This window comes from Gambusia affinis, linkage group LG18, assembly GCF_019740435.1.
Source record: "Gambusia affinis linkage group LG18, SWU_Gaff_1.0, whole genome shotgun sequence".
Classification (NCBI taxonomy): Eukaryota; Metazoa; Chordata; class Actinopteri; order Cyprinodontiformes; family Poeciliidae; genus Gambusia; species Gambusia affinis.
This window is the reverse complement of record NC_057885.1, coordinates 23412920-23438659: the sequence shown is the minus strand read 5'-3', so window position 1 is coordinate 23438659 and position 25740 is coordinate 23412920. Positions and strand designations below refer to the sequence as shown.

General features: G+C 38.4%; 3 protein-coding genes and 2 long non-coding RNA genes across 7 annotated transcripts; 4 read left to right on the top strand and 1 right to left on the bottom strand.

Annotated features, from left to right (window-relative positions):
• The first annotated feature begins 1812 nt into the window (after nucleotides 1-1812).
• LOC122820996 (tripartite motif-containing protein 16-like protein) lies at nucleotides 1813-25516 on the top strand. Of its 2 annotated transcripts, XM_044098782.1 has the most exons (3): nucleotides 1813-1895; nucleotides 3110-4561; nucleotides 24992-25516. In XM_044098782.1, the coding sequence occupies exons 2-3, from the start codon at nucleotides 3310-3312 to the stop codon at nucleotides 25183-25185; spliced, it is 1446 nt and encodes a 481-aa protein (XP_043954717.1). In that variant the 5' UTR covers nucleotides 1813-1895; nucleotides 3110-3309; the 3' UTR covers nucleotides 25186-25516. The 2 variants fall into 2 exon arrangements, with proteins under 2 accessions (XP_043954717.1, XP_043954716.1); XM_044098781.1 differs by lacking the exon at nucleotides 24992-25516 and having other exon boundaries at nucleotides 1818-1895; nucleotides 3110-5151.
• Nucleotides 6609-9202, top strand: LOC122820979 (tripartite motif-containing protein 16-like). The gene is made up of 2 exons (XM_044098749.1): nucleotides 6609-6711; nucleotides 7026-9202. Exon 2 carries the CDS (start codon nucleotides 7163-7165, stop codon nucleotides 8825-8827), a length of 1665 nt encoding a protein of 554 aa, XP_043954684.1. The 5' UTR covers nucleotides 6609-6711; nucleotides 7026-7162; the 3' UTR covers nucleotides 8828-9202.
• LOC122820964 (tripartite motif-containing protein 16-like) lies at nucleotides 10689-13635 on the top strand. The gene is made up of 2 exons (XM_044098722.1): nucleotides 10689-10791; nucleotides 11106-13635. Exon 2 carries the CDS (start codon nucleotides 11243-11245, stop codon nucleotides 12998-13000), a length of 1758 nt encoding a protein of 585 aa, XP_043954657.1. The 5' UTR covers nucleotides 10689-10791; nucleotides 11106-11242; the 3' UTR covers nucleotides 13001-13635.
• On the bottom strand, nucleotides 15990-23952 carry LOC122821088. 2 transcript variants are annotated; one of them, XR_006368894.1, is made up of 7 exons: nucleotides 23004-23952; nucleotides 22757-22932; nucleotides 22526-22681; nucleotides 20667-21292; nucleotides 17920-17987; nucleotides 17802-17849; nucleotides 15990-17305 (listed from the first exon to the last, which is right to left on the bottom strand). It is a non-coding gene; the product is annotated as an uncharacterized LOC122821088 (long non-coding RNA). The 2 variants fall into 2 exon arrangements; XR_006368895.1 differs by lacking the exon at nucleotides 20667-21292.
• Nucleotides 21051-22513, top strand: LOC122821093. Its single transcript, XR_006368901.1, has 3 exons — nucleotides 21051-21117; nucleotides 21200-21286; nucleotides 21379-22513. It is a non-coding gene; the product is annotated as an uncharacterized LOC122821093 (long non-coding RNA).
• Nucleotides 25517-25740: the final 224 nt, after the last annotated feature.

Here is a 25740-nt window from a genome sequence, read left to right as displayed (position 1 = left end):
TAAATAGAGGTGACCTCTGACCTCTGATCAGAACATAAACATGTTTCTTTGCTGTGATCCAAATGTTGTTGTCCATGAAAGATTTCATGATCTGCAGCTTTCTGAAGGTCCTACTTGGAGTTAAAGGTCTGGACTTTAACTAGGCCATCCAAACTGAAATGGACAAAGAAAAACTTTTTCTGTTGGTTTGTATATAACGAGACAAAAAGTGAAAGGATTTAAGGAATGTGAATACTTTTCAATGTCGACCTGAATCACTTTAGCTTCTTTTTCCTTTGAAATCCAATAAATCAAAATGTTTTCTGTAAACTTCCTGTGGCTTTAAAATCCAGGTGAACTATGACCCCTACCCCCACCTCCTTTGTCTCAGGAAAGATCAAACCTTCAGGCGACGGGTAGAAACAGATCCCAGTAGATCACTTACCTGCCGGGAATCACCTGAGATAACAACAGGCCTCTCATGTTCATCAAAACCCTGATGGGTTTCAGCTCCAGGAAATTAAACTGTCTCTTCTTTTACTTCCTGGTTCTGAATTAAAACCCACAGGGGAAATCCAATCAAAGTGGAAAATCTTAGTAGTTTTTACGGAATCAAAAATACAAAATCAAAATCCCATCAGCGCCGTTGTGACAAGTTAAGACCAGAAATAACAAAGAAATTGGCTGTAAATTCCCAAAACAGCCTGTTGGGGTAAAATGTCTAGACCAAGTAATTATAATAAATGAGTCATTGTCTGGCTAAAGTTTTATTAGGATTAAATGAGCTGTCAGAATTTATACTGTAATCTTTAAACAAGTTTCACTCTAAGTTATCATCTTAACAACTGATTTTATCTTAAAACTGAATACATTTTAACATCCAAATATATTAATAGTGTTGAGATAATGAATGTTATCACATTTATAATGTTAGTTTCACATTATGTGTGTCCAGAATGCCCCTGAACTTCTAGATCACTTTCAAAACAAATTGACTAATGATTAAATATTTGCATCATAGTTTTACTTTCTCTGTTTGTTTTTATACAGTCAGAATCTCCCTGGACTTCTTACAGAAACCATAAACTGTTGAGTCATAATAACGTGATAAACGTGATACTGATTTATTGTTTTCCTCATTTGTAAGTTTTGTTCATGAATGCAGCTCAAAACCAAATTCACTGATTTGTTTTGATATTGATTTTGTGCTGCTTTGTTTGAAGCAAATTCTGTTTAAATGTCAGAAACAGAAACTTTTGCTGCCATCTAGTGGCCAGCCCGTATCCTTATCCTAACCCTAACAAACCTTCACAGGAACATTGAGATTATTGCTTGGTTCATATTGACTCTATGATGATATTATGATGTAAAGCTCTTGGAAATGCCTTGTTAAAAAGTACAATATAAATAAAATTGTCTTGACTTGACTCAAACCAAATGAGATGATGTGTTTTCAGAGCTTTGGCTGAGGTGTTGTGCTAATTGTGCGAAGTGTTATGACAAACTGGGCCTTGTTTTCTTATTCAGTTAGTAATCCTCTGTAACTTCTTGTCTGATGTCTGGATGCCTTTCAGTTCTTCCACACAAAGCTCTTTCCTCATGATGTCATCTCCTTTGTGAGGTTTTCCGGGCATCATGATTCAGCCGCCAGTGAACATCAGCAGCTGCAGAAGCTCTATTGGATCTGTTGTCATCAGGGGACTATTGTTCACCAGGAAGGTTTGTGTGTCTGGCTCTCCATGTTTATCAGCCACCTGGCAGATACTTGTGTCAAAGGCTGAGCTACAATCAGTGAAACGTATCTTGAGACGGGTTTGCTTTTCCAGAAGAGACAGAATGGAGTGTTTCATCTGTAAATTGATTTTATCAATGGGACGACTGGCATGTTCAAACTGATAGAGGTTTTCAGAACGTCGGTAAATATTCAGGCCTTTTCTGGCATCATTACTAACATTCTGAAGATCTATTGTTTATTGGGACAAACACCTGATCATAACATGGTGGAACCTCTTGTTTAGGTTTAGGGGAAAAGTTCAGAGGTTTGAATCTGTTTTTCATAAAGTTCAGAGTCGGGAATATACTAGTAATGGTTAGGGAGCGCTGACCGCCGCAACACTGGGCAGCAGATGACCAGCAGCTGCCTCAGTTTTAATCATGCCAGAAATATGTTGATGATCTGGGAAGAAAAGGAGATTGTGGCTGCAGCTGTTTTAACAGGAAACAGGCGCTGCCAACAAACTGAGAGCTGTTAGCTGCAGAAGCTAACGACTGCAGCATTAAAGTCACTAACTGAACGCCTGTTTCGTTCTCTGCAGCTCTGTTCAATATATTGCCTGGACTTTAATAGTAGCTTAGGGTGATGATTTTAAGTGATTTGTGTGTTTTAGTTCAATTCGTATTGTTAATAAACTCTGGTAGCATCTTGCTGTTCAGATAACACCAGTGCTGAACTTTGGCTTTTCATCTGTTATTTTAAAACTTCGGCCTCATCAGGCAGTTCAGTAATAACTGAGACTGAACTAGTTTCTTCATAAGCTAGCAGGGCCGCGTCTATGATACTATTTTAGTTAAAGTACTAAAGTAATTATGTCAAATATTAATAGATAACTCTACACTTCAGCAGCACAACAGGAAAGAGGTCCAGTTAAGTTTGGGTTCTTGTTCACAGATAATGTAAAAACAGAGCAGGAGATCAATAGGTGGATTGAACGCTATTAGCAGAGTACTGGTCTGTCTTAGTGAAGAAATTAAATGTTAAATGATCAGTTTTACCTCCATCTGTGATCAAACACATGTAGATGTTTTAATTAGTGACCAGAAGAATGAGATCATGAACATCTGGTTCCAAACAACCAGTTCAAAAACACAAAGCATACAGGAAGACCGAGTATTATTTTGAGAGAATAATGTTAATTTAATAATTTTATGAATTAGAAATCAATGACCTTGTGAAACTGATTCTTTATCACTATTTTGACATACCAATGGACATATATAAGCTAGATTGGGATGTTGCAACAATCTATTTTAATTCTGTTATTTTTTGTCTGTGAATGAAATCAAGCGTCTAAAATAACCAAAAACAGCTAAAAAGTTGAAGCTCTTCTCTTTTTTTTTGGTTCTGTAACAGAGTCGTTATCTGATTTCTGCATTAATCCTCCACACCCTGGAAAAACAAGCAGGCTGAGGCACGTCTAAGAAAAACCTTACAGCCCTTCCTGGGAACGGAGGAGTGGCGTTTTCTCCTACGCTGTTTCCTGTAAACACGTCTCTGTTCCCTCCTCAGTAGATGAATTGAAACTGATCCAGTCGTTGTTACTGAGAGCTGAAATGGAGCACAGAGGACTTCAGTTAGACCGAAGTAACTTCTCCTGTTCCATCTGTTTGGATTTACTGACGGATCCGGTGACTATTCCCTGTGGACACAGTTACTGTATGAACTGTATTAAAAACCACTGGGATGCAGAAGATCAGAGGAAAATCTACAGCTGCCCTCAGTGCAGGAAAACCTTCATACCAAGACCTAACCTGGAGAAGAACTTCATGTTTGCTGCTTTAGTGGAGGATCTGAAGAAGACTGGACTCCAAGCTGACCACTGCACTCGTCAAGAAGACAGGATGAAAATCTTCTGTGGCATAGAGGAACATAAAGGTCATGAAACAGTTTCAGTTGCAGCAGAAAGAGCTGAGAAGCAGAAGAAGCTCCAGGAGAGTCGACAACAAATCCATCAGAGAATCCAGGACCAAGAGAAAGATGTGAAGCTGCTTCAACAGGAGGTGGAGGCCATCAATGTCTCTGCTGATAAAGCAGTGGAGGACAGTGAGAAGATCTTCACTGAGCTGATCCGTCTCCTCCAGGAAAGAAGATCTGATGTGAAGCAGCAGATCAGATCCCAACAGGAAACTGAAGTGAGTCGAGTCAAAGATGTTCAGGAGAAGCTGGAGCAGGAGATCACTGAGCTGAAGAGGAAAGACGCTGAGCTGGAGCAGCTCTCACACACAGAGGATCACAACCAGTTTCTCCTCAACTACCCCTCACTGCCAGCACTCAGTGAGTCTACACACTCATCCAGCATCAACATCCGTCCTCTGAGACACTTTGAGGACGTGACAGCAGCTGTGTCAGAGCTCAGAGACATAATGCAGGACGTCTTGAGAGAAACATGGACAAACATTGAACTGAAGATCACTGAGGTGGATGTTTTACTGACAGAACCAGAACCAAAGACCAGAGATGGATTCTTACATCATTCAAAAGAGATCACTCTGGATCCAAACACAGCAAATAGGAATCTGTTTCTATCTGAGGGGAACCGAAAAGTAATAAGAATGATGCAGCAACAGTTTTATCCAGATCATCCAGACAGATTCACTGATTATAAGCAGGTCCTGAGCAGAGAGAGTCTGACTGGACGTTGTTACTGGGAGGTTGAGTGGACTGGGAGAGGAGCTGGAGTAGCAGTTTCATACAAGAACATCAGAAGATCAGAAGGGTTTGGATTCAATGACAAGTCTTGGTCTTTATATTGCACCAAAGATGGTAGCACATTTTTTATTGATGACATTGAAACTCCAGTACCAGGTCCAGTTTCCTCCAGAGTGGGAGTGTATCTGGACCACAGAGCAGGTATTCTGTGTTTCTACAGCGTCTGTGAAACCATGACTCTCCTCCACAGAGTCCAGACCAGATTCACTCGGCCTCTACATGCTGGGATCTGTGTTTATAATGGATCCTCTGCTAAGCTGATTAAACCTGAACAGTCATTAGTGACCTGAGGTCCAGTTGGTTTCAGTTTCTTTTGTCTCCATCATTGTTGTCTTTTCCTCACTGCTGAGAAATGTGTCATCTTGTTAATGTTGGAGTTTGTTTAGGTGCTGCCCCCTCCTGTTTCTGTTCAGCCATGGAGTTGACCAAGCTTCACCTAAAATAATATCCATGTTTATTGAACATAGTGTATAGAAAGTGTTTTAAGAGAATGTTCATAAGTTAATGATAAAATTTGCTCAATCGACTGACTGAACTGATTGATTGACATTTATATTTACTGCTTTGTCAGATCATATTTTGTTGTTGTTGTTCAAATGTAAACTGTAATTATTAGCATTATCAATGAGTCATTATTTTATTGGACAAAGATCAAAGTGTGTCAATAAAGTCGTTTTGTGACTCAGATTGTGGTTCTGTGTTTGTTTTTGTACATTGATCAGGTTGATTCACTGTTTGAATATATAATGAGGAGTCTGTAATTTCGTGTTTTATTACATTTTATTATCATATGTCAGTTATTCTTCAGAGGAAGTTTTTAAACATTTCCAAATAGCAGGATCAGTCGTGGTTTTCAGATGAGAACAAAGAGAGTTATCAGAGTTTTTGTTGCTTCAGGCTGAGATTTGTTTTCTGTCTCCTGACGGCTGGAGTCCAAGATGGTCCTAAAAAGACCCAACAGACACTGAATCTACCGGGTTTTATATCTGTGTGAGGACTCATATACTTGGAAGACAAGGCTGAAATAATACTGCGGAGAAACCTGAAAGTTGGCCACCAGATGGCGCCAAATACCACACTGTTCCTCAGAAGGAGAATTCATGAACGCAGTTAAAGTTTTGTTTTTAAAATATGGATTAAACAAAAATAAAAAATGATTTCCCCAGCTAGGATAACCCCAAACTACATTTGAACAGATTGGCACATAATAGGCATTACTCTTTCTACAAACTATTTACAATTTAGAAAGACTTTTATCTACTTCATACTAAAAGTTCACATTTTTCTGCATACCTATGAAACGGGTTAAAACTAAACACCTGCTGTCCAAATGGGTCCAGGGTTGTTATAAAGATCCCTACCAAATTCTGTCTGGACCCAACTATTCAGCATCAGAATGTAACGCTAACTCAATACAAGTGTTTTACAAAAGACTACATTAAGAAAGTTAATTCTGTTTGTTGTTTAAATTCAAATAGAGCAGATCTTCTAGAAACAAAGGACTTGAAAAACTTTTTTAGATGAAAGAGGAGCTCCAGTCCAGTCTTTCTCCTTCCAATCTTCCAGAGAGACGGTTTGAAAACGTTCTGGAGCTGCAACCTGGACTCTTTTCTATGCAGATCTTCTAGGAGATCGAGAACTTGATGTTTTTTATGTCTGTTTCTGAGGTTAAAGCAGTCAGTTTTCTCTTTGAAAGCAACAAACACATGTGGCAGATGAAGAATCTTATTTAAGGTTCTCACTCAGTACAATAACAACTTTTCATTTCCTCCTGAAATTTCTGTGAAAGACAATGATTGTACTGATGAAAACCAAACCAAGAAGAATTATGAGAGATGTGAAGATGAGGAATAAGATGAAGTGTCTGAGTGCAAACTGTAGCCTATTTTACTTTATTTTTAGGTTACCAAAAATCTGTTTTATTTGTTTTTATCCAACTCTGTTTATTCAAAAATATTTCCATGTTGACTTTTTGATCTTAGTATTATTAAGAGTCAACGTCTATTTTGTTCAATGCAATACACTTCATGAAGCAAACTCCGAAGTCTGTGCTGGGTAAGGACTTGATCAGCAGGGAGGGACTCTGAACTGGAAGCCACGCCTACTTCTGGTTGAGACCTCGAAGAGGAGCTCATGCAACTTTACACTGGGTAGATACAAAGGAGGAGGACAGTCAACTCAAGAGTCTAAAGCTCACCAAGCTGGACGAAAACACAACTAGAGAACCAACAATTGTTACCAATGAGGTAAGCATGGAATAGTTAGCTAGCTGACATTTTATTGGCTAAATCTTATATTCATAAGTGTGAATAATGTCAAGCAGTATTTCAGCAGCAATCAAAATTTGTAAAGCAACCAAAATAAGCTAAAAGGTTCAATCTCTTCAATCAAACCACTGTCTGATTTCTGTAGCAAATCTCTGTGATTCTCCATATAAACCAGAGAAAACAGAGAGGGCTTAAAAATGCCAACTTAGTCTAAGACAAACCTCGAAGCTCTCCCTGGAAACAGAGCTCTATAAAAATCTCCTGTCAACACGTCTTTGTTCCCTCCCATTTAGATCTGGAAGTTTACCGCTGAGGCTATCAACTTCCAGGCCTGCTCACTGCAGTAACACATGTTTTGTAAATCAGAGCTCAGACCTGACCCAGTTCTACATAGGAGAAACTCACAGAGTTATTATTACTGAGAGCTGAAATGGAGCAAAGAGTAGTTCGACTAAACCGAGATAAGGTGTCCTGCTCCATCTGTTTGGATCTACTGGAGGATCCGGTGACTATTCCCTGTGGACACAGCTACTGTATGAACTGTATTAAACAACACTGGGATGGAAAAGATCAAAGGAAAATCTACAGCTGCCCTCAGTGCAGGAAAGAGTTCAAACAGAAACCTGTCCTTGAAAAGAACATCGTTTTGACTTCTTTAGTGGAGGGTCTGAAGAAGACTGGACTCCAAGCTGCTCCAGCTGATCACTGCTATGCTGGACCTGAAGATATGGCCTGTGATGTCTGCACTGGGAGGAAGATGAAAGCTGTCAAGTCCTGTCTGGTTTGTTTAATTTCTTACTGTGAGAATCATCTTCAGCCTCATTATGAATCTCCTGCTTTTAAAAAACACAAGTTGGTGAATCCCTCCAAGAACCTCCACCAAAACATCTGCTTTCATCATGATGAGGTGATGAAGATCTTCTGTCGTACTGATCAGCAGTGTATCTGTTATCTCTGCTTGATGAATGAACATAAAGACCATGAAACAGTCCCAGCTGAGGCAGAAATGGCTGAAAAGCAGAAGGAGCTCCAGGAGAGTCGACAACAAATCCATCAGAGAATCCAGGACCAAGAGAAAGATGTGAAGCTGCTTCAACAGGAGGTGGAGGCCATCAATGTCTCTGCTGATGAAGCAGTGGAGGACAGTGAGAAGCTCTTCACTGAGCTGATCCGTCTCCTCCAGGAAAGAAGCTCTGATGTGAAGCAGCAGATCAGATCCCAGCAGGAAACTGAAGTGAGTCGAGTCAAAGATGTTCAGGAGAAGCTGGAGCAGGAGATCACTGAGCTGAAGAGGAAAGACGCTGAGCTGGAGCAGCTCTCACACACAGAGGATCACAACCAGTTTCTCCTCAACTACCCCTCACTGCCAGCACTCAGTGAGTCTACACACTCATCCAGCATCAACATCCGTCCTCTGAGACACTTTGAGGACGTGACAGCAGCTGTGTCAGAGCTCAGAGACATAATGCAGGACATCCTGAGAGAAACATGGACAAACATTGAACTGGCAATTACTAAAGTGGATGTTCCACTGTCAGAACCAGAACCAAAGACCAGAGACGGATTCTTAAAATATTTCCAAGAAATCACTCTAGATTCAAACACAGCTCACAAGAAGCTGTTATTATCTGAGGGAAATAGAAAAGCAACACTAAAAAACCAACAACAGTCTTATCCTGATCATCCAGACAGATTCACTAACAGTTTTCAGGTCCTGAGCAGAGAGAGTCTGACTGAACGTTGTTACTGGGAGGTGGAGTGGAGAGGAGGAGGAGTTGTTGTTGCAGTTTCATACAAGGACATCAGCAGAGCAGAAGCATTTGGTTCCAATGACAAATCTTGGTCATTATATTGTACTACAGAGAAGAAAAGAAATCGACTTTATCACAACAGAGTTAAAATTCCAATACCAGGTCCAGTTTCCTCCAGAATAGGAGTGTATCTGGACCACAGAGCAGGTATTCTGTGTTTCTACAGCGTCTCTGAAACCATGACTCTCCTCCACAGAGTCTGGACCAGATTCACTGAGCCTCTATATGCTGGAGTTGAGCCTTACTCTCATGGAGACACTACTGAGTTCATTAACCTGAAATAGTTGTTAGTGATCCAGTTGGTTAAAATCTGTATTTTAACCAACTTATTTATCATTTTGTGTCATTTTGTTGTTTTGTTGATGTTGGAGTTTGTTTAGGTGCTGCCCCCTCCTGTTTCTGTTCAGCCATGGAGTTGACCAAGTTTCACCTAAAATAATATCCATGTTTATTGAACATAGTGTATAGAAAGTGTTTTAAGAGAATGTTCATAAGTTAATGATGAAATTTGCTCAATCGATTGACTGAACTGATTGATTGACATTTATATTTACTGCTTTGTCAGACCATATTTTGTTGTTGTTGTTCAAATGTAAACTGTAATTATTAGCATTATCAATGAGTCATTATTTTATTGGACAAAGATCAAACTGTGTCAATAAAGGCGTTTTGTGACTCAGATTGTGGTTCTGTGTTTGTTTTTGTACATTTATCAGGTTGATTCACTGTTTGAATATATAATGAGGAGTCTGTAATTTCGTGTTTTATTACATTTTATTATCACATGTCAGTAAGAAAAGTTATTCTTCAGAGGAAATTTTTAAACATTTCCAAATAGCAGGATCAGTCGTGGTTTTCAGATGAGAACAAAGAGAGTTATCAGAGTTTTTGTTGCTTCAGGCTGAGATTTGTTTTCTGTCTCCTGACGGCTGGAGTCCAAGATGGTCCTAAAAAGACCCAACAGACACTGAATCTACCGGGTTTTATATCTGTGTGAGGACTCATATACTTGGAAGACAAGGCTGAAATAATACTGCGGAGAAACCTGAAAGTTGGCCACCAGATGGCGCCAAACACCACACTGTTCCTCAGAAGGAGAAATCATGAACGCAGTTGAAGTTTTGTTTTAAAAGATGGATTAAACAAAAATAAAAAATGATTTCCCCAGCTAGAATAACCCCAAACTACATTTGAACAGATTGGCACATAATAGGCATTACTCTTTCTACAAACTATTTACAATTTAGAAAGACTTTTATCTACTTCATACTAAAAGTTCACATTTTTCTGCATACCTATGAAACGGGTTAAAACTAAACACCTGCTGTCCAAATGGGTCCAGGGTTGTTATAAAGATCCCTACCAAATTCTGTCTGGACCCAACTATTCAGCATCAGAATGTAACGCTAACTCAATACAAGTGTTTTACAAAAGACTACATTAAGGAAGTTAATTCTGTTTATTGTTTAAATTCAAATAGAGCAGATCTTCTAGAAACAAAGGACTTGAAAAACTTTTTTAGATGAAAGAGGAGCTCCAGTCCAGACATTCTCCTGCCAATCTTCCAGAGAGACGGTTTGAAAACGTTCTGGAGCTGCAACCTGGACTCTTTTCTATGCAGATCTTCTAGGAGATCGAGAACTTGATGTTTTTTATGTCTGTTTCTGAGGTTAAAGCAGTCAGTTTTCTCTTTGAAAGCAACAAACACATGTGGCAGACGAAGAATATTATTTAAGGTTCTCACTCAGTACAATAATAACTTTTCATTTCCTCCTGAAATTTCTGTGAAAGACAATGATTGTACTGATGAAAACAAAACCAAGAAGAATTATGAGAGATGTGAAGATGAGGAATAAGATGAAGTGTCTGAGTGCAAACTGTAGCATATTTTACTTTATTTTTAGGTTACCAAAAATCTGTTTTATTTGTTTTTAACCAACTCTGTTTATTCAAAAATATTTCCATGTTGACTTTTTGATCTTAGTATTATTAAGAGTCAACGTCTATTTTGTTCAATGCAATACACTTCATGAAGCAAACTCCAAAGTCTGTGCTGGGTAAGGACTTGATCAGCAGGGAGGGACTCTGAACTGGAAGCCACGCCTACTTCTGGTTGAGACCTCGAAGAGGAGCTCATGCAACTTTACACTGGGTAGATACAAAGGAGGAGGACAGTCAACTCAAGAGTCTAAAGCTCACCAAGCTGGACGAAAACACAACTAGAGAACCAACAATTGTTACCAATGAGGTAAGCATGGAATAGTTAGCTAGCTGACATTTTATTGGCTAAATCTTATATACATAAGTGTGAATAATGTCAAGCAGTATTTCAGCAGCAATCAAAATTTGTAAAGCAACCAAAATAAGCTAAAAGGTTCAATCTCTTCAATCAAACCACTGTCTGATTTCTGTAGCAAATCTCTGTGATTCTCCATATAAACCAGAGAAAACAGAGAGGGCTTAAAAATGCCAACTTAGTCTAAGACAAACCTCGAAGCTCTCCCTGGAAACAGAGCTCTATAAAAATCTCCTGTCAACACGTCTTTGTTCCCTCCCATTTAGATCTGGAAGTTTACCGCTGAGGCTATCAACTTCCAGGCCTGCTCACTGCAGTAACACATGTTTTGTAAATCAGAGCTCAGACCTGCCCCAGTTCTACATAGGAGAAACTCACAGAGTTATTATTACTGAGAGCTGAAATGGAGCAAAGAGTAGTTCAACTAAACCGAGATAAGGTGTCCTGCTCCATCTGTTTGGATCTACTGAAGGATCCGGTGACTATTCCCTGTGGACACAGCTACTGTATGAACTGTATTAAAGACCACTGGGATGGAGAAGATGAGAGGAGAATCCACAGCTGCCCTCAGTGCAGGAAAGAGTTCATACCGAAACCTGTCCTTGGAAAGAACATCATTTTGGCTTCATTAGTGGAGGATCTGGAGAAGACTGGACTCCAAGCTGCTCCAGCTGATCACTGCTATGCTGGACCTGAAGATGTGGTCTGTGATGTCTGCACTGGGAGGAAGATGAAAGCTGTCAAGTCCTGTCTGGTTTGTTTAATTTCTTACTGTGAGAATCATCTTCAGCCTCATTATGAATCTCCTGCTTTTAAAAAACACAAGTTGGTGAATCCCTCCAAGAACCTCCACCAAAACATCTGCTTTCATCATGATGAGGTGATGAAGATCTTCTGTCGTACTGATCAGCAGTGTATCTGTTATCTCTGCTTAATGGATGGACATAAAGACCACGAAACAGTCCCAGCTGCAGCAGAAAGAGCTGAGAAGCAGAAGAAGCTCCAGGAGAGTCGACAACAAATCCATCAGAGAATCCAGGACCAAGAGAAAGATGTGAAGCTGCTTCAACAGGAGGTGGAGGCCATCAATGTCTCTGCTGATGAAGCAGTGGAGGACAGTGAGAAGATCTTCACTGAACTGATCCATCTCCTCCAGGAAAGAAGCTCTGATGTGAAGCAACAGATCAGATCCCAGCAGGAAACTGAAGTGAGTCGAGTCAAAGATGTTCAGGAGAAGCTGGAGCAGGAGATCACTGAGCTGAAGAGGAAAGACGCTGAGCTGGAGCAGCTCTCACACACAGAGGATCACAACCAGTTTCTCCTCAACTACCCCTCACTGCCAGCACTCAGTGAGTCTACACACTCATCCAGCATCAACATCCGTCCTCTGAGACACTTTGAGGACGTGACAGCAGCTGTGTCAGAGCTCAGAGAGAAACTACAGGATGTTCTGAAAGAAACATGGAGAAACATCGAACTGGCAATTAGTGAAGTTGATGTTCTTCTGTCAGAACCAAAGTCCACAGCTGAACACTTCTTACCTCCCATCGCACGAAAGTCAGGCTATACCTTGGGCATGCCCTTCTTTCTCAATCTCCACCTCACAAATGAACCAAAGACCAGAGCTGAATTCTTAAAATATTTCCAAAAAATCACTCTAGATTCAAACACAGCACACAAGAAGCTGTTATTATCTGAGGGAAATAGAAAAGCAACACTTCAAAACCAACAACAGTCTTATCCTGATCATCCAGACAGATTCACTAATAGATTTCAGGTCCTGAGCAGAGAGAGTCTGACTGAACGTTGTTACTGGGAGGTGGAGTGGAGAGGAGGAGGAGTTGTTGTAGCAGTTTCATACAAGGACATCAGCAGAGCAGAAGCATTTGGTTCCAATGACAAATCTTGGTCATTATACTGTACTACAGAGAAGAAAAGAAATCAACTTTATCACAACAAAGTTCAAACTCCAGTATCAGGTCCAGTTTCCTCCAGAATAGGAGTTTATCTGGACCACAGAGCAGGTATTCTGTGTTTCTACAGCGTCTGTGAAACCATGACTCTCCTCCACAGAGTCCAGACCAGATTCACTCAGCCGCTACATGCTGGAGTTGAGCCTTACTCTCATGGAGACACTACTGAGTTCATTGACCTGAAATAGTTGTTAGTGATCTGAGGTCCAGTTGGTTTAAATGTGTATTTTAGTTTAAGTTTCTTTTATCTCCATCATTGTTGTAATTTCCTCACTGCTGAGAAATTTATCATTTTGTTTGTTGTTTTGTTGATGTTGTAGTTTGTTTGGGTGCTGCCCCTTCCTGTTTCTGTTTAGCTACGGAGGCAATCACTGCTAAGGAGGATTTTTATTCACCTAACCTATTTACACTGGTTGCTTCTCAGACCAAATGTTGTTGTTGATGGAAATGCCACTTTTCCTCAACATCATCAGTCAGGACATTGTTAGACTGAGGAGAAGTCTCTAATATATTGATTTTCTTGTAAAACTGAACACATTTTAACGTCATCAAAATATATTGATTCATATGTCTCAGCATTAGAGAAACTCATCCATGTGTTTATATTCAGTCTCATTGATTACTGCAACAGCGTTTTCTTTGGTCTGCCTAAAAAATCCATCCACCAGCTGCAGCTGATCCAGAATGCTGCTGTTGGAGTTCTGACTAAAAGCAGGAAGTTAGAGCACATCACCCTCCATTGGCTTCCTGTAGCTCAAAGAATAGACCTTAATATATTGTTGTTAGTTTATAAATCACTGAACAGCTTAGCACCACAATACATTAAAGATCTGTTGTTGTATCAACCTTCCAGAACTCTCAGGTCTTCTGGTTCTGGTTCTGCTCTGCATCCCCAGAACCAGAACCAAACATGGAGAAGCAGCATTTAGCATCTATGCACCACAAATCTGGAACAAACTTCCAGAAAACTGTAAACAGCAGAAACACTGACTTCCTGTACAGACTTAAAACCCACATGTTTAGAGTTGCTTTGGAAACATTCTAAATAAATCTTCTGTGTGTTTCAGGACTTTGTATTTCTGTTGTTTTTTTATGATGTAAAGTATTTTGAGGCACCTTGTTGCTGACTCTTGCTGTACAAATAAATTTGACTTGGCTTCTGTTTCACAGTTTCTTGATTATTTTTAGAACCATAGGGGTGCTAGTTAATTATGCATTTTTATTACATATGAAAAATAGAGAGTAAAAATTCCTCCCACTCTAAATGGTTTCATATTGTTAGTATGTATTGCATTCTCTGTAAATGATTCATGCTTATATTTCTCTCTTGACAGGAATCTTTTATTGTCATACAAAATGTAGAAAAATATTAATTAAGTTGTTGTTTGACTCTTGTTATACTTACAACTTACCTGGATATTTTTCTGTTAATGTAAAGGTTTTTACTCTGACTGAAAATGTGCTGAAAATATTTGTCTTATAGATCCACAGCTTCAACGTTTGACCTTTTTAGTTTAAAAGATCAGAGCTTAACGCTAAAAAAAAAAGAAAAAAAAAAAGGTTTTAACATTTCTTGCTGACACATTATTGTTCATGTTTTCAGTGTGAATTCTGTCCTTTATATGTAAATTAATAAATGAACTTTATTTACACCAGTATGTAGATTTGGTTACAGTGAGGTCAGCTTTATTGTCAGACAGGAAAAAGATTCAACAGGTGTTTTTTGTTTGTTTGTTTGTTTGTTTGTTTGTTTGTTTGTTTGTTTGTTTTTTAACTGTGAAGTACTCTGAAAAAAACGTTCTAGGAAAATATGCAAATTAAACTTATTATTTTTAATAATAAAAATATGTAGAAGTAAATCATTTAGATCTAAAAATTAAGATTTGAAAATTTTACATTTACCTTTATATTTATCATTTTTTTAATTATCTAAATTAATTAGCTAGTATAAAGATAAGTTGAAAGGTAAATTAGATAAATTAGGTCAATTTAAAGCGGATTTGAATCTGCAATTATTGTTGGTTTTTGCCTCTGAATTAAAACATTAGAACCGAAACTAACAGAAAACTTACCAAATAAGAAATGCTTTAGTGGGCTCTGCACCTCAGCTTCCGCGTTCGGGGAAAAGCGGCTGAATTATGGCAAGACGTTTTAGCATAAATTCGGTTTCGTCTGACTATTCGTAATTACATTCTAGATATCTAAAATAGCATTTTGACTAGACAAAACTACATTTTGACTATCCGGAATGGCAATTTAAGATATCTCTATTTACATTCTGACTAGGAAGAATAATAATTCAAGATATCTTCAATTACATTTTGACTAGTCAAAATTCCTTTCAAGATATCTCAAATGACGTCACCGGATTCGTCATTGGAAGGGTCACACATCCGTAATTATAATGTAAGATATCTCGAAAGTAATTATGACTAGTCAGAATTACAATTTTAGATATCTGAATTGTTTAAGCCCCTCTTTGGCTGTATTTTGCCTGAACAAATTCAATGGTGCTGACAGTTTTGTACAAAATTGTAAGAAAATGCCACAATATAGAAAAAGCTCTTCAGAATGGGATATGCGGAGAGCGCGATTTTATTGTATTAATATTAATATTCTGCAGCCCGGGCAAGTTCAAGTAATAACCACATGTAGTTTTTATACTGTGATAAAGCTATCTGCCTTTTTGGAAATTATAGTAAAGCCAGCCAGCTCTTGATTTTGACATACTACACGGCACTACACCCATCCTTTAGCTCCTCTGAAAATAAAAGCGAACCCCGGTTCATGTCTGATTCACACTTTAAATTGCTTTCCAGCGTCTATAAAAGTTTAAAGCTTTATGTTCATGCATTTGCAACAGGAAATTATGTATATCAAAATAAATTTATACATTGTGTGAAATGCATAGTGTCACCTTTAGAAGACACAGGGACACCTGCAAAGGATAGACAGATCAATCAATCAATCAAACTTTATTTGTATAGCACATTTCAGCATCAAGGCATTTCAAAGTGCTTTACATCAAATCAAACACAAAAACACAATGCAACATAGAATCAATAATAAAAACACAACATAGTCAGATTCCGTCAATAAATTTGCAATTGATTACGTTTTGAATACAACTCTAAACAAGTGGGTTTTTAGTTGAGATTTAAAGGAAGTCAGTGTTTCAGCTGTTTTACAGTTTTTTGGAAGTTTGTTCCAGATTTTTGGTGCATAGATGCTAAATGCTGCTTCTCCTCCAGATATAGACAAACAGATAAAAACAGATGTATAAAGCAAACATTATGTCTTGGATCCCAGCAAACAAACTTTCTCTTCACATGGTTTTTCTTCCTGAGATTCAAAGCCGACTGGAACAATTCAGAAAGTCATGGAACCATCAATCCTTGCGTACAGAAAACAATAAAACACCAACACAAATCTGCACTGAACAGATGTTGGCAAACAGCACAGCAACTAACAACGTGTTTGGTGAAAATCCCAGGGCACCAGAGACTCTGCAACAGCATGGCCTTTGGCCACTACCAACCGCTGATGCTGAAGAGGTTCCTAGTGTAGTTGTAGAACCACCTCGGACCAGGCTCAGTCAGCACCAACCTCAGTCATTTAATCTTGCAGTCAATCATATTTCAGATCTGAAGGAGAAATACCAGGGCTGTTGTGTAGAAACTGCAAATGCTTTATTGATTCAAGTACATGTCACAGAACACTTGATCAAATGCATTGTTCTAAAGCTACAATTACTACAAATAAAACTCAGAATTGACATGAGTAGGTAACCTTTCAGATTTAATTATAAATGTTAAGGTGTTTAAAAGCATGACAAATTAATTACACATTCTGGAGAGGGACAGAAAAATAAAAACTACTTTTGAAAATGTTCATGTACAAATAACTAGTATCTCCCAACCCCCAGGTCAAATGCATCTTTTGGACCCTTTGAGCTTCTTTAGAATTGGATTTTGTTGTTAATCCAAATGAGCAGTGTTCATTACCAGAGTAGACCTTTTGTTTTTGCAGTGTGGCTCAAACATCCACCTTTAAATTGTGAAAGCAAAAAGTGGTTAAAAAGACATCTATTCTTTGCAAAAAAAGAGAAGCAAATATTGTATTTACATTCAAATATTTTCCAAGTTCGGCCATTACATTACCTTTACTATAACTTGCTTTAAAACACTTAACTTTTCAAAACATTCCAACTCTTTTTTAAAAGAAATGCTTACTACAATTATTAGCTGATTATGCAACACCAAAGGTAGGTCCCTGCAGCACCCCGTCTGTCATGTACTTTGTGAAAGACTCATAGTCTGGGTGTACAGGAAGGCAGAGTACTATCAGGCAAGTATTTGCTTCTGGGAAGAATCTGTTAGCCTCATGGAGGAATTCAATTTGTGGACGATGGGGAAAGCCCAGTGGAGGTACCATGGATGCTCCGGAAGCAAACTCCAGTATCATTCCAAGGGTAATGGGACTGCATTCTCCTTCTGAAAGACAAAATGTTGAAATTATGACCTTTGTAATAAAGTATCCAGTTTGTACTCTTAAAGACATGGAAGAAAATGTGTCAAATGTCTGTCTTTGTTCCTTCTCAATGATAATATTACATTTCTTATTAGTAAATATTAATCAATAAACATTTTGAAGACGAACCATGACTAAGCATGATCATTGTAAATAGTATGTAAAAGTATGCAATTATGCAACAAATTACCCAATGCACATTCACTGGTAAAAGACAGACAATTTCTATGGCAGCTTAACTAAACGACATCCCAGGAAAGACACTTTTCTAGTAGTTTAACTGTTTTTGACTCAAACTATGATTTCTTCTTCTTGGACAGTGGTGATAAATCGGTCACTTGACGGTTCTTTATATACCGCCAGTCGTTGCTGGCATTCTTCAATTGCCTAAAACATGAGAACTAAAGCCTTTAGGTAATCTATAAACCATTATCATCCTAACAATGTTATAGTTCTTACTTTTATGTGTCTTTCCTCCCAGGCCTTGTAAAACTGTCTTCTCCTTTCCTAGTATAAAAAAAAAAAATGTGAGTAACAACAACAACAACAAGTGATGATAACTAAAATGTTAACTCACATTTTCTTGGTTTGCTAAAAAAGACTCTTCATACTCTTCGTCTTGCTGGGACCACAGAGATCGCCAATCTAGAAGTGTACAGCACAGAGATTGTTAAAGTCAACATCAGAAATAAGTTATAAAACTAAAATGCGTATATTGTTCTTGAAATGAATGACCTGCTCTTCCTCCAAATGTTGTCTGTTGGTACTCAGCCTCTGGAGAGTTATCATCATTTGTTGTTGGCAAACAACAGTTTGTTTGTCAACAACAAATGATGCAATTTTAGATATCTAGAATGTAATTACGGATAGTCGGACGAAACCGAATTTATGTTAAAACGGCTTGCCATACTCCATACAACTCAATGGTAAATCTGACGTCATTTCAACTAGTCAGAATGTAATTAGAGATATCTTAAATCGCTAAAACGTCTAGTCATTTTGCAATTTGAGATATTTTTTTTTCTTTCAAAAAATGTTACTTAGAACATTTTAAAAACATGGCATTTTACAGTTATATCTGGAACGTAAAGGCGGTACAACCGAATTTATGTTCAGCATCTGCTGAAAAACCTCAAATCTCTCTGTCAGTTTGTATCGAACCACAGAGACATAAATACAGTTGTAACTGTTTCTATTGTCTGGATACAAAACTTCACTGTTTCATCACAAAATCTTCCTACATGACTCTCCCATACGAATGTCACGCCTTCCTCTCATGACCTTCACTAAAACAAAGACTGATCTGCACTTATTTGGACAAACTGCCCAGTTTGTCTTTGGCTCATGTCTCCAGTCAGGCGTTGGGATGTTGATGTTTTCATTGTGGATTTCTACTTTCTGCTTTTCCTGGACTCTTGTTCAAGGTAACCTGCTAATCAATTTGGTCTCACAATATTAAAAACTGAATCAGGAATCCAGAAACAAAACAAATCCTCCTAAAATCGTCTCCTGAGCCTCCCTAAGTGGAGCTGATAGGATGATGTGTTTTAATGGAAAGCAAAAGGAAATAGTCAAACTTTAACATGAAAACCTTACTGTTCTAGCAACACAAGTTTCTCCTGTTAACATTGTATTTTAGCATCCTGCTGACCGGCGGAGTCAGTACATGTAATAAAAACATATCTTAACTAGCAGGTTAAAGCTACAATATATATCACCGATATTTATCTTAGTATTGCTCAAATATTGTGATAGATTAATATCTGTAAAGTACTTCTATTGTTTATAAGTTAGGAAGGAGGCAGGAGCTGGTTCTAAGCTTGTTTACATCATTTTAAACTGTGTGACTGCAAGTGGGAATAAAAATAGTGACAGGTATTTTGTTCCATATAATGAAATGAATGAAATGAAATTTATTCGAACATGATACAAATATAAAAATAAAATAGTGCACAGTAGCAAGAAGTGCATAAGAAAGAAGAGAAAATACAGATTTTTAGTTTCAGTTAACATATCATGCTCAAAATGGGGTAGGAAGAAGTGAGAACTTATAAACTCCTACCCCTAAACACTTGAGACTTTAGAGTCCTACTGTCATTAAAAAAAAATCAAAATCAAAGTGGCAGTCAGAAGTAACAGTTACTAATATTTACCTATACATTTTCCCATTTTATGCTGGTTTATCTTTCTAAACCCTTACACCAAGTTGTTATCTTCAATACACACCTTATTGCTTTCTGTCCCCATGTGTGTATCTATTGAAAATTACCTCTTTGTACTTTCTTTTGAATTGTGTTAAACTATTGCTTTGTTTTAAATCTTCATGTAACTTATTCCATAACTTTACACCTTTAATTGAAATACAGAAGCTTTTTCTTGTTGTTCTAAAATTGCGGATCTTGAAGTTTGAGTGACCCCTTAAGTTATACCCCCCTTCTCTTTCAGAAAACGTGCTCTGTATGTGCTCAGGTAACAACTTTTTAGATACCTTGAACATAAATTGAGCCATTTTAAATTCTACAAGCTCGTCAAATTTGAGAATTCTGGATATTATGAAGAGCGGGTTTGTATGCTCATAATAACCGACATTATGGATGATTCTAATGGCTCGTTTCTGTAGGACGGTTACCGGATGTAAAGAGCTCTTGTAATTAACTCCCCACACTTCACAGCAATATGATAGATATGGTAAAATCAGAGAGTTATATAGAATATGAAGTGATTTAGCATTCAATACATGTCTAGCTCTAGCCAATATGGATATACTTCTACTGAGTTTACTCTGTAAATGTTGAATATGAGGTTTCCAACTGATTTTGTCATCTATTATTAAACCGAGGAACTTATTAGCAAAAACCCTTTCTAGAGTTACATCCTCTATTTGAACTTGGATTTCAGTATTTTTATAACAGTTCCCAAAGACCATGAATTTCGTCTTGTCCAAATTTAGGGATAATTTGTTATGGTCAAACCATATCTTTAACTTACTAATCTCTGAAGTGACTGTTGAGAGAAGATGCTCTAAATTGTCTCCTGAGGCTAGAATATTTGTGTAACACAGTAGGAGTGTAACAGGTAAACCTTTCATGGATGTAAACTTGAGTAAAAACCAACCTGTTTAGGATTGTATTTGAAACGTAATCAATTACAAATTTATTGATGGAACTTGACTTAACGTGTTTTGATTATTGATTTTCTGTTGCATTATGTTTCTATTTGATTTGATGTAAAGATCTTTGAAATGCCTTGATGCTGAAATGTGCTATACAAATAAAATTTGATTGATTGATTGATTGATTTAGTGTTGTCGTAGCAACTGCCTACCAAGATGGCTGTCGGTGACAAAGTTCCTGGAAGTGTGACATCACCCTAGAATTATGTATTGTATTGATGTTATAATAAAATCCTCCCTGTGCTTCCAGGTAGCCTCCATCTGATTGGTTCGTCTCAGCCAATCGTAGCTGCTCCTGGAGATGACGTCGTCCTCCCGTGTCAGGTGGATCCTGAGTGGGACGTCGTGGGGAAGACGGTGGTGTGGTCCCGACCGGACCTGAAGCCGTCCGGCCCTCAGAAGCGTGTGGAGTACGTGTTCGTGTACCGCTTCAGGAAGACGGACCGAGACATGATGATGGACACGTAGGGCGTCTCTGTCCCAGGGCGGCCTGAGGCGAGAGCGTGTCTCTGACCATCAAGGCGATCCAGCCTGCAGGACCACGGCAGGTTCCGATGTTTCATCCACGCCTCGGGATAGACACAGAACTTCTGCTTGTTGTTGGTGAGAGCAGGTCCAAGCTGCAGGTTCTGATCCGGATCTGTTGCAGTTTTCCTAATCAGTCCTGTTATTGTTGCTGTTTCAGATCCAAACTTTGTTTCCATGACGATAGAGACGGTTCCTCACAGAAACCTCATCACTCCGACGCCACAGGAGGAAACCGTGACGATCGGTGAGTCTGCAGGAACCAGAACGTTTCAGAATCACTTGTCAACATGAATGTTTTCAGTTAACTAATTTGGACTTTTCCTGTTTCTGTTTCAGGTCAACGGACCAGATTCCATCTTTGCCTTTTTGTTTTTTCATTCTTCATCATTTGTCTTGGTCCGGTTTCCATTTGCGTCATAAGAAAATCCAGACAAATATAGGAAGTGAGTCAAATTTCTTCTGAGAATATATTATTTTCTCCATGAAATCTTTAAATTTTCCGTCTTCAGGTAAACTTACCTGATGTATTAATTTAATTTAAAGAAAACCACAAGATGGAGAAGTCTATAATCACTTATAGTGAAAGGAATGTGAACAGTGGACACGTCAGTTCATCACAGGAGACTTTAAATATCCAGTGTAAACAAATTCTCTCTTTTTTTTAACCACTCAACCTTTCTCCTATTAAAGCTGCAGTATGTAACTTTTATAAAAATATATTTCTTACATATTTTTTTCACTTTGGGTTATGAGACATGTAATCTGTAAAAAATGACAACACAAAATGACTGAGGTTTTCAGTGTGTCTGTGGTTTTCTGACGGGTCTCTTTTGCTGCTTTCGCTCAGTGCTAACTAGAAACAACCAGTCATTGCCAGGAGGCGGGTCTTAGTGCTGTCAATCACCCTCCTTGCTTTCTGAGTTGAGAACAAAACATTTTATTTTAATATTAACTCATTTTATTATTTTGCCAGTAAAGGCCTCAGTACTTCCTGTCTTACACAACCAGCAACCTGCTAAGTCAGATCTTAGCACGGTGTCAAGAAAACTGAGATCCTCCTACTTCCCCATGCTGAAGATTTAAGTTCAACAATAAAAAATAATTAAAGTTATCTTTAAAATTAATCACACAAGTGACATCTAGACCCAGCAGTAGACTTAAACTTCCATAAAATCAATCTGGTTGTGTGTGTTGTTTATGTCTCCTGCAAACTTTGCTTTAATTATTTGTTTTTTTTCTATCCAATTATAAGAAATCATAGTCAGACAGAGCGAGTCATAAAACAGGAAGAGCAGGTTTCCTGAAAAAAAAAGGAAGTAAGTTCCCAGCCTGCAGATTTATTAAAATAGTTTAAACTGTTCCTTATTTCAAAGCATGAAAGGTATAAAGAACATTTTGACATTTTGAGTAATTGGATAAGATTCAAAGTAAAATACTTATATTAATATTGGTTTATTGTAAGAATACTTGCATTTATACTTACATTGGTGTCATGTTGGATTTGAGGTTTTTCACCCATATGCAGGTTCTACCACAAAGGCCGGAAAGTCTTGATTCAAATTATTCATTTACAATAAATGCTGAATGAAACTCAATCCAGATTGACTCTCGAATCGGCAGCGGTTGGGCGGGTCAGGTTCTGCTTGGAGAGGGGAGAGGTTAGTGAGAACCGGGTGGAGAGAATCTTGACAGGGAAATGGAGAGTGTCGCTTACAGTTCGTCTGATGCAGGGTTGCTGAGGAAGGGGAAAGGATCCAAGAGGCACAGAGGTTCTGAGAGAGTGACAGGGGCACGATCGGCAGGCGGTAGAGTCCTGGTGACAAAGAGCAGTCGCTGCTGCGCGCTGTGATGGGCGTGGTTCCTGGCTTGATCCAGACAACTGATCGAGATCTGTGAAATGACAGAAACAAGATTAACTTGATCACTCATGGACATGACAAGAACTTGGGGTTGACTCTGACCAACAAGTGGGACCATCGAGCGATGAATAGCTGCTCCACCGCTTCTTAAGAATCCTGCAGCCGATTGCGGGAATCCGCTGCAGGTGCGCCAGCCTGCCGGAAACTATCCCACGAAGATCGTCTGTCAGGGGAGCACTCACACCAACTTGAATCCTAACAATTGGTGGGTTCTCTTACAAGTAAAACAAGTAACTGTAACTTTGTATCAAATAATTAGAATCATGGATTATACATGGTTTCTTTTCTTGTAATAACTCACATTAAGAGTAACTAATAAGTTATGGTTATCATAAAATTATAAATGAATACTAAATCAAAGAAGCCAAAGAAGTTATAAATGTGATTTTGACATTGAACTTGAAATGGTGTAAAAGGTGTAACTATAATTAAACATCACTGATGTTGGAGCCTATAAAGAATTAGACGAATTTATTTTTGCTAATGATCAAGCAGATTAAAAATGAACAAAATAAACATTACAGTTTTGAATATAGTTAAAAACAAACATTTAAGAATAGGCAATGTCAAATAAGAAGGTTTTTAATCTTGTTTTAAATAAACTCAAGGTAGGAGTAGTCTTGCAGTGAGCAGGAAGTTTGAGCATAAAAATTAAAAGCTGCTTCACCATGTTTAGTTCTGACTCTCGGAAAGGGAACTAACAGGAGAGCAGAGATGATCAATACCTTATTTGGAAATAGATTGTGGAACAGCTTTAACTTCTCAAAGAAAAGGTTGTGCAGACAACAGATGTAGGAGGAACGTTGAGCAACTCTTGGTCATTAGAACAGACATCAGGACATAATGTCTCTGAGACAAAGATGAATATGAGGTCAAGCAGACAGCCAATGAAACAATGTAAAGCAAATGTTGTATATTTTCCCCAACAGTATAAAGTTTCTGTTTCTGCTGCTGACAGTCCTGGAGGTCTGAGTTGATCTGAGACTGTAGCTGTTAAACAAACCAGAGGAGAGAAAGTTTCTGTTTTAAAGTTATGAAATAAGCAAAATTGCTGCCATTTTGCTAATTAAGCCCTAATAATATCTATTTAACCTCTAGAACAGTGGTCCCCAACCACCGGGCCGCAGACCGGTACCGGTCCGTGGACCAATTGGTACCGGGCCGCGCAAGAAATAATTAAATATGTCTGTTCTATGTATTGAGTCTGGAGGAGCTTTTATTTTGAAAATCCTAAACCGGATGCTGTGGGTTGCGTCTTGCACCAGCACACGCACCTCCCCCCCCCCCCCCCCCCATCCCCCACCCCCCCTAGAACGCACAGGAAATTTACAAAGGGTTGAGCCGGTCCGCTGTACTAAAAAGGTTGGAGACCACTGCTCTAGAACAACTTGGCTGCAGACTGATTTATAGATCCCAAAAGCTCAAAGGGGTTAACTCTATTTAAAATAGTTTGATGTTAAACCTCTAAGACCTAGAATTATAAGATTGGAATATCAAGATAAAGAAAACTCAGTAGCTGCTGGTAGGGGCCATTCAGGGGCCTCCAGACACTCAGGGGTCCCTAGAAATGGTTTAATTGTAACACAGACCATAGATCTAAACCTGTAGCATTATTTATAGAGAATAACATTGTTATTACATTTTGTTTAATGCAAAATGTAAATGGAAAAGTACATTTAGGATTTAATTAGGATGTTTACTTTGTAAAAGTTTAAAGAATCATCTTGATAGTTTGATTGTTGTTACTATGGCTACAATATGATGTAATCTTTGTGTTTGAATTGGGTTTGTTCACAAATACATCACAGCAAATAACCAATAATCAGTAATTGATTTTAAACTCGGCCAATAAACCTGCTCTCCCTCTCACAGATTCACCTTATTGATATTTAAACATGTTAGTGATGCTGAGGTTCTTAGTAGGATGGGTTCTGGGGGTGGGGGGTTCTGTCTAAGGCTCCATATTACCTTGGGTCGGCCCTGCATGAACAGCTGCTGTGATGGGCATCTCTGGAAAACTCCAGTACCAGGTCCAGTTTCCTCCAGAGTGGGAGTGTATCTGGACCACAGAGCAGGTATTCTGTGTTTCTACAGCGTCTGTGAAACCATGACTCTCCTCCATAGAGTCCAGACCAGATTCACTCAGCCTCTACATGCTGGGATCTGTGTTTATAATGGATCCTCTGCTAAGCTGATTAAACCTGAACAGTCATTAGTGACCTGAGGTCCAGTTGGTTTCAGTTCCTTTTGTCTCCATCATTGTTGTCTTTTCCTCACTGCTGAGAAATGTGTCATCTTGTTGATGTTGGAGTTTGTTTAGGTGCTGCCCCCTCCTGTTTCTGTTCAGCCATGGAGTTGACCAAGCTTCACCTAAAATAATAACCATGTTTATTGAACATAGTGTATAGAAAGTGTTTTAAGAGAATGTTCATAAGTTAATGATGAAATTTGCTAAATCAACTGACTGAACTGATTGATTGACATTTATATTTACTGCTTTGTCAGACCATATTTTGTTGTTGTTGTTCAAATGTAAACTGTAATTATTAGCATTATCAATGAGTCATTATTTTATTGGAAAAAGATCAAAGTGTGTCAATAAAGTCGTTTTGTGACTCAGATTGTGGTTCTGTGTTTGTTTTTGTACATTTATCAGGTTGATTCACTGTTTGAATATATAATGAGGAGTCTGTAATTTCGTTGTCATGTTTAGCGGTGGTGGAGGTGAGGCAGAAACGCAGCTGGACCGGATTGATTGTAAGATAATGAATTTAATGAC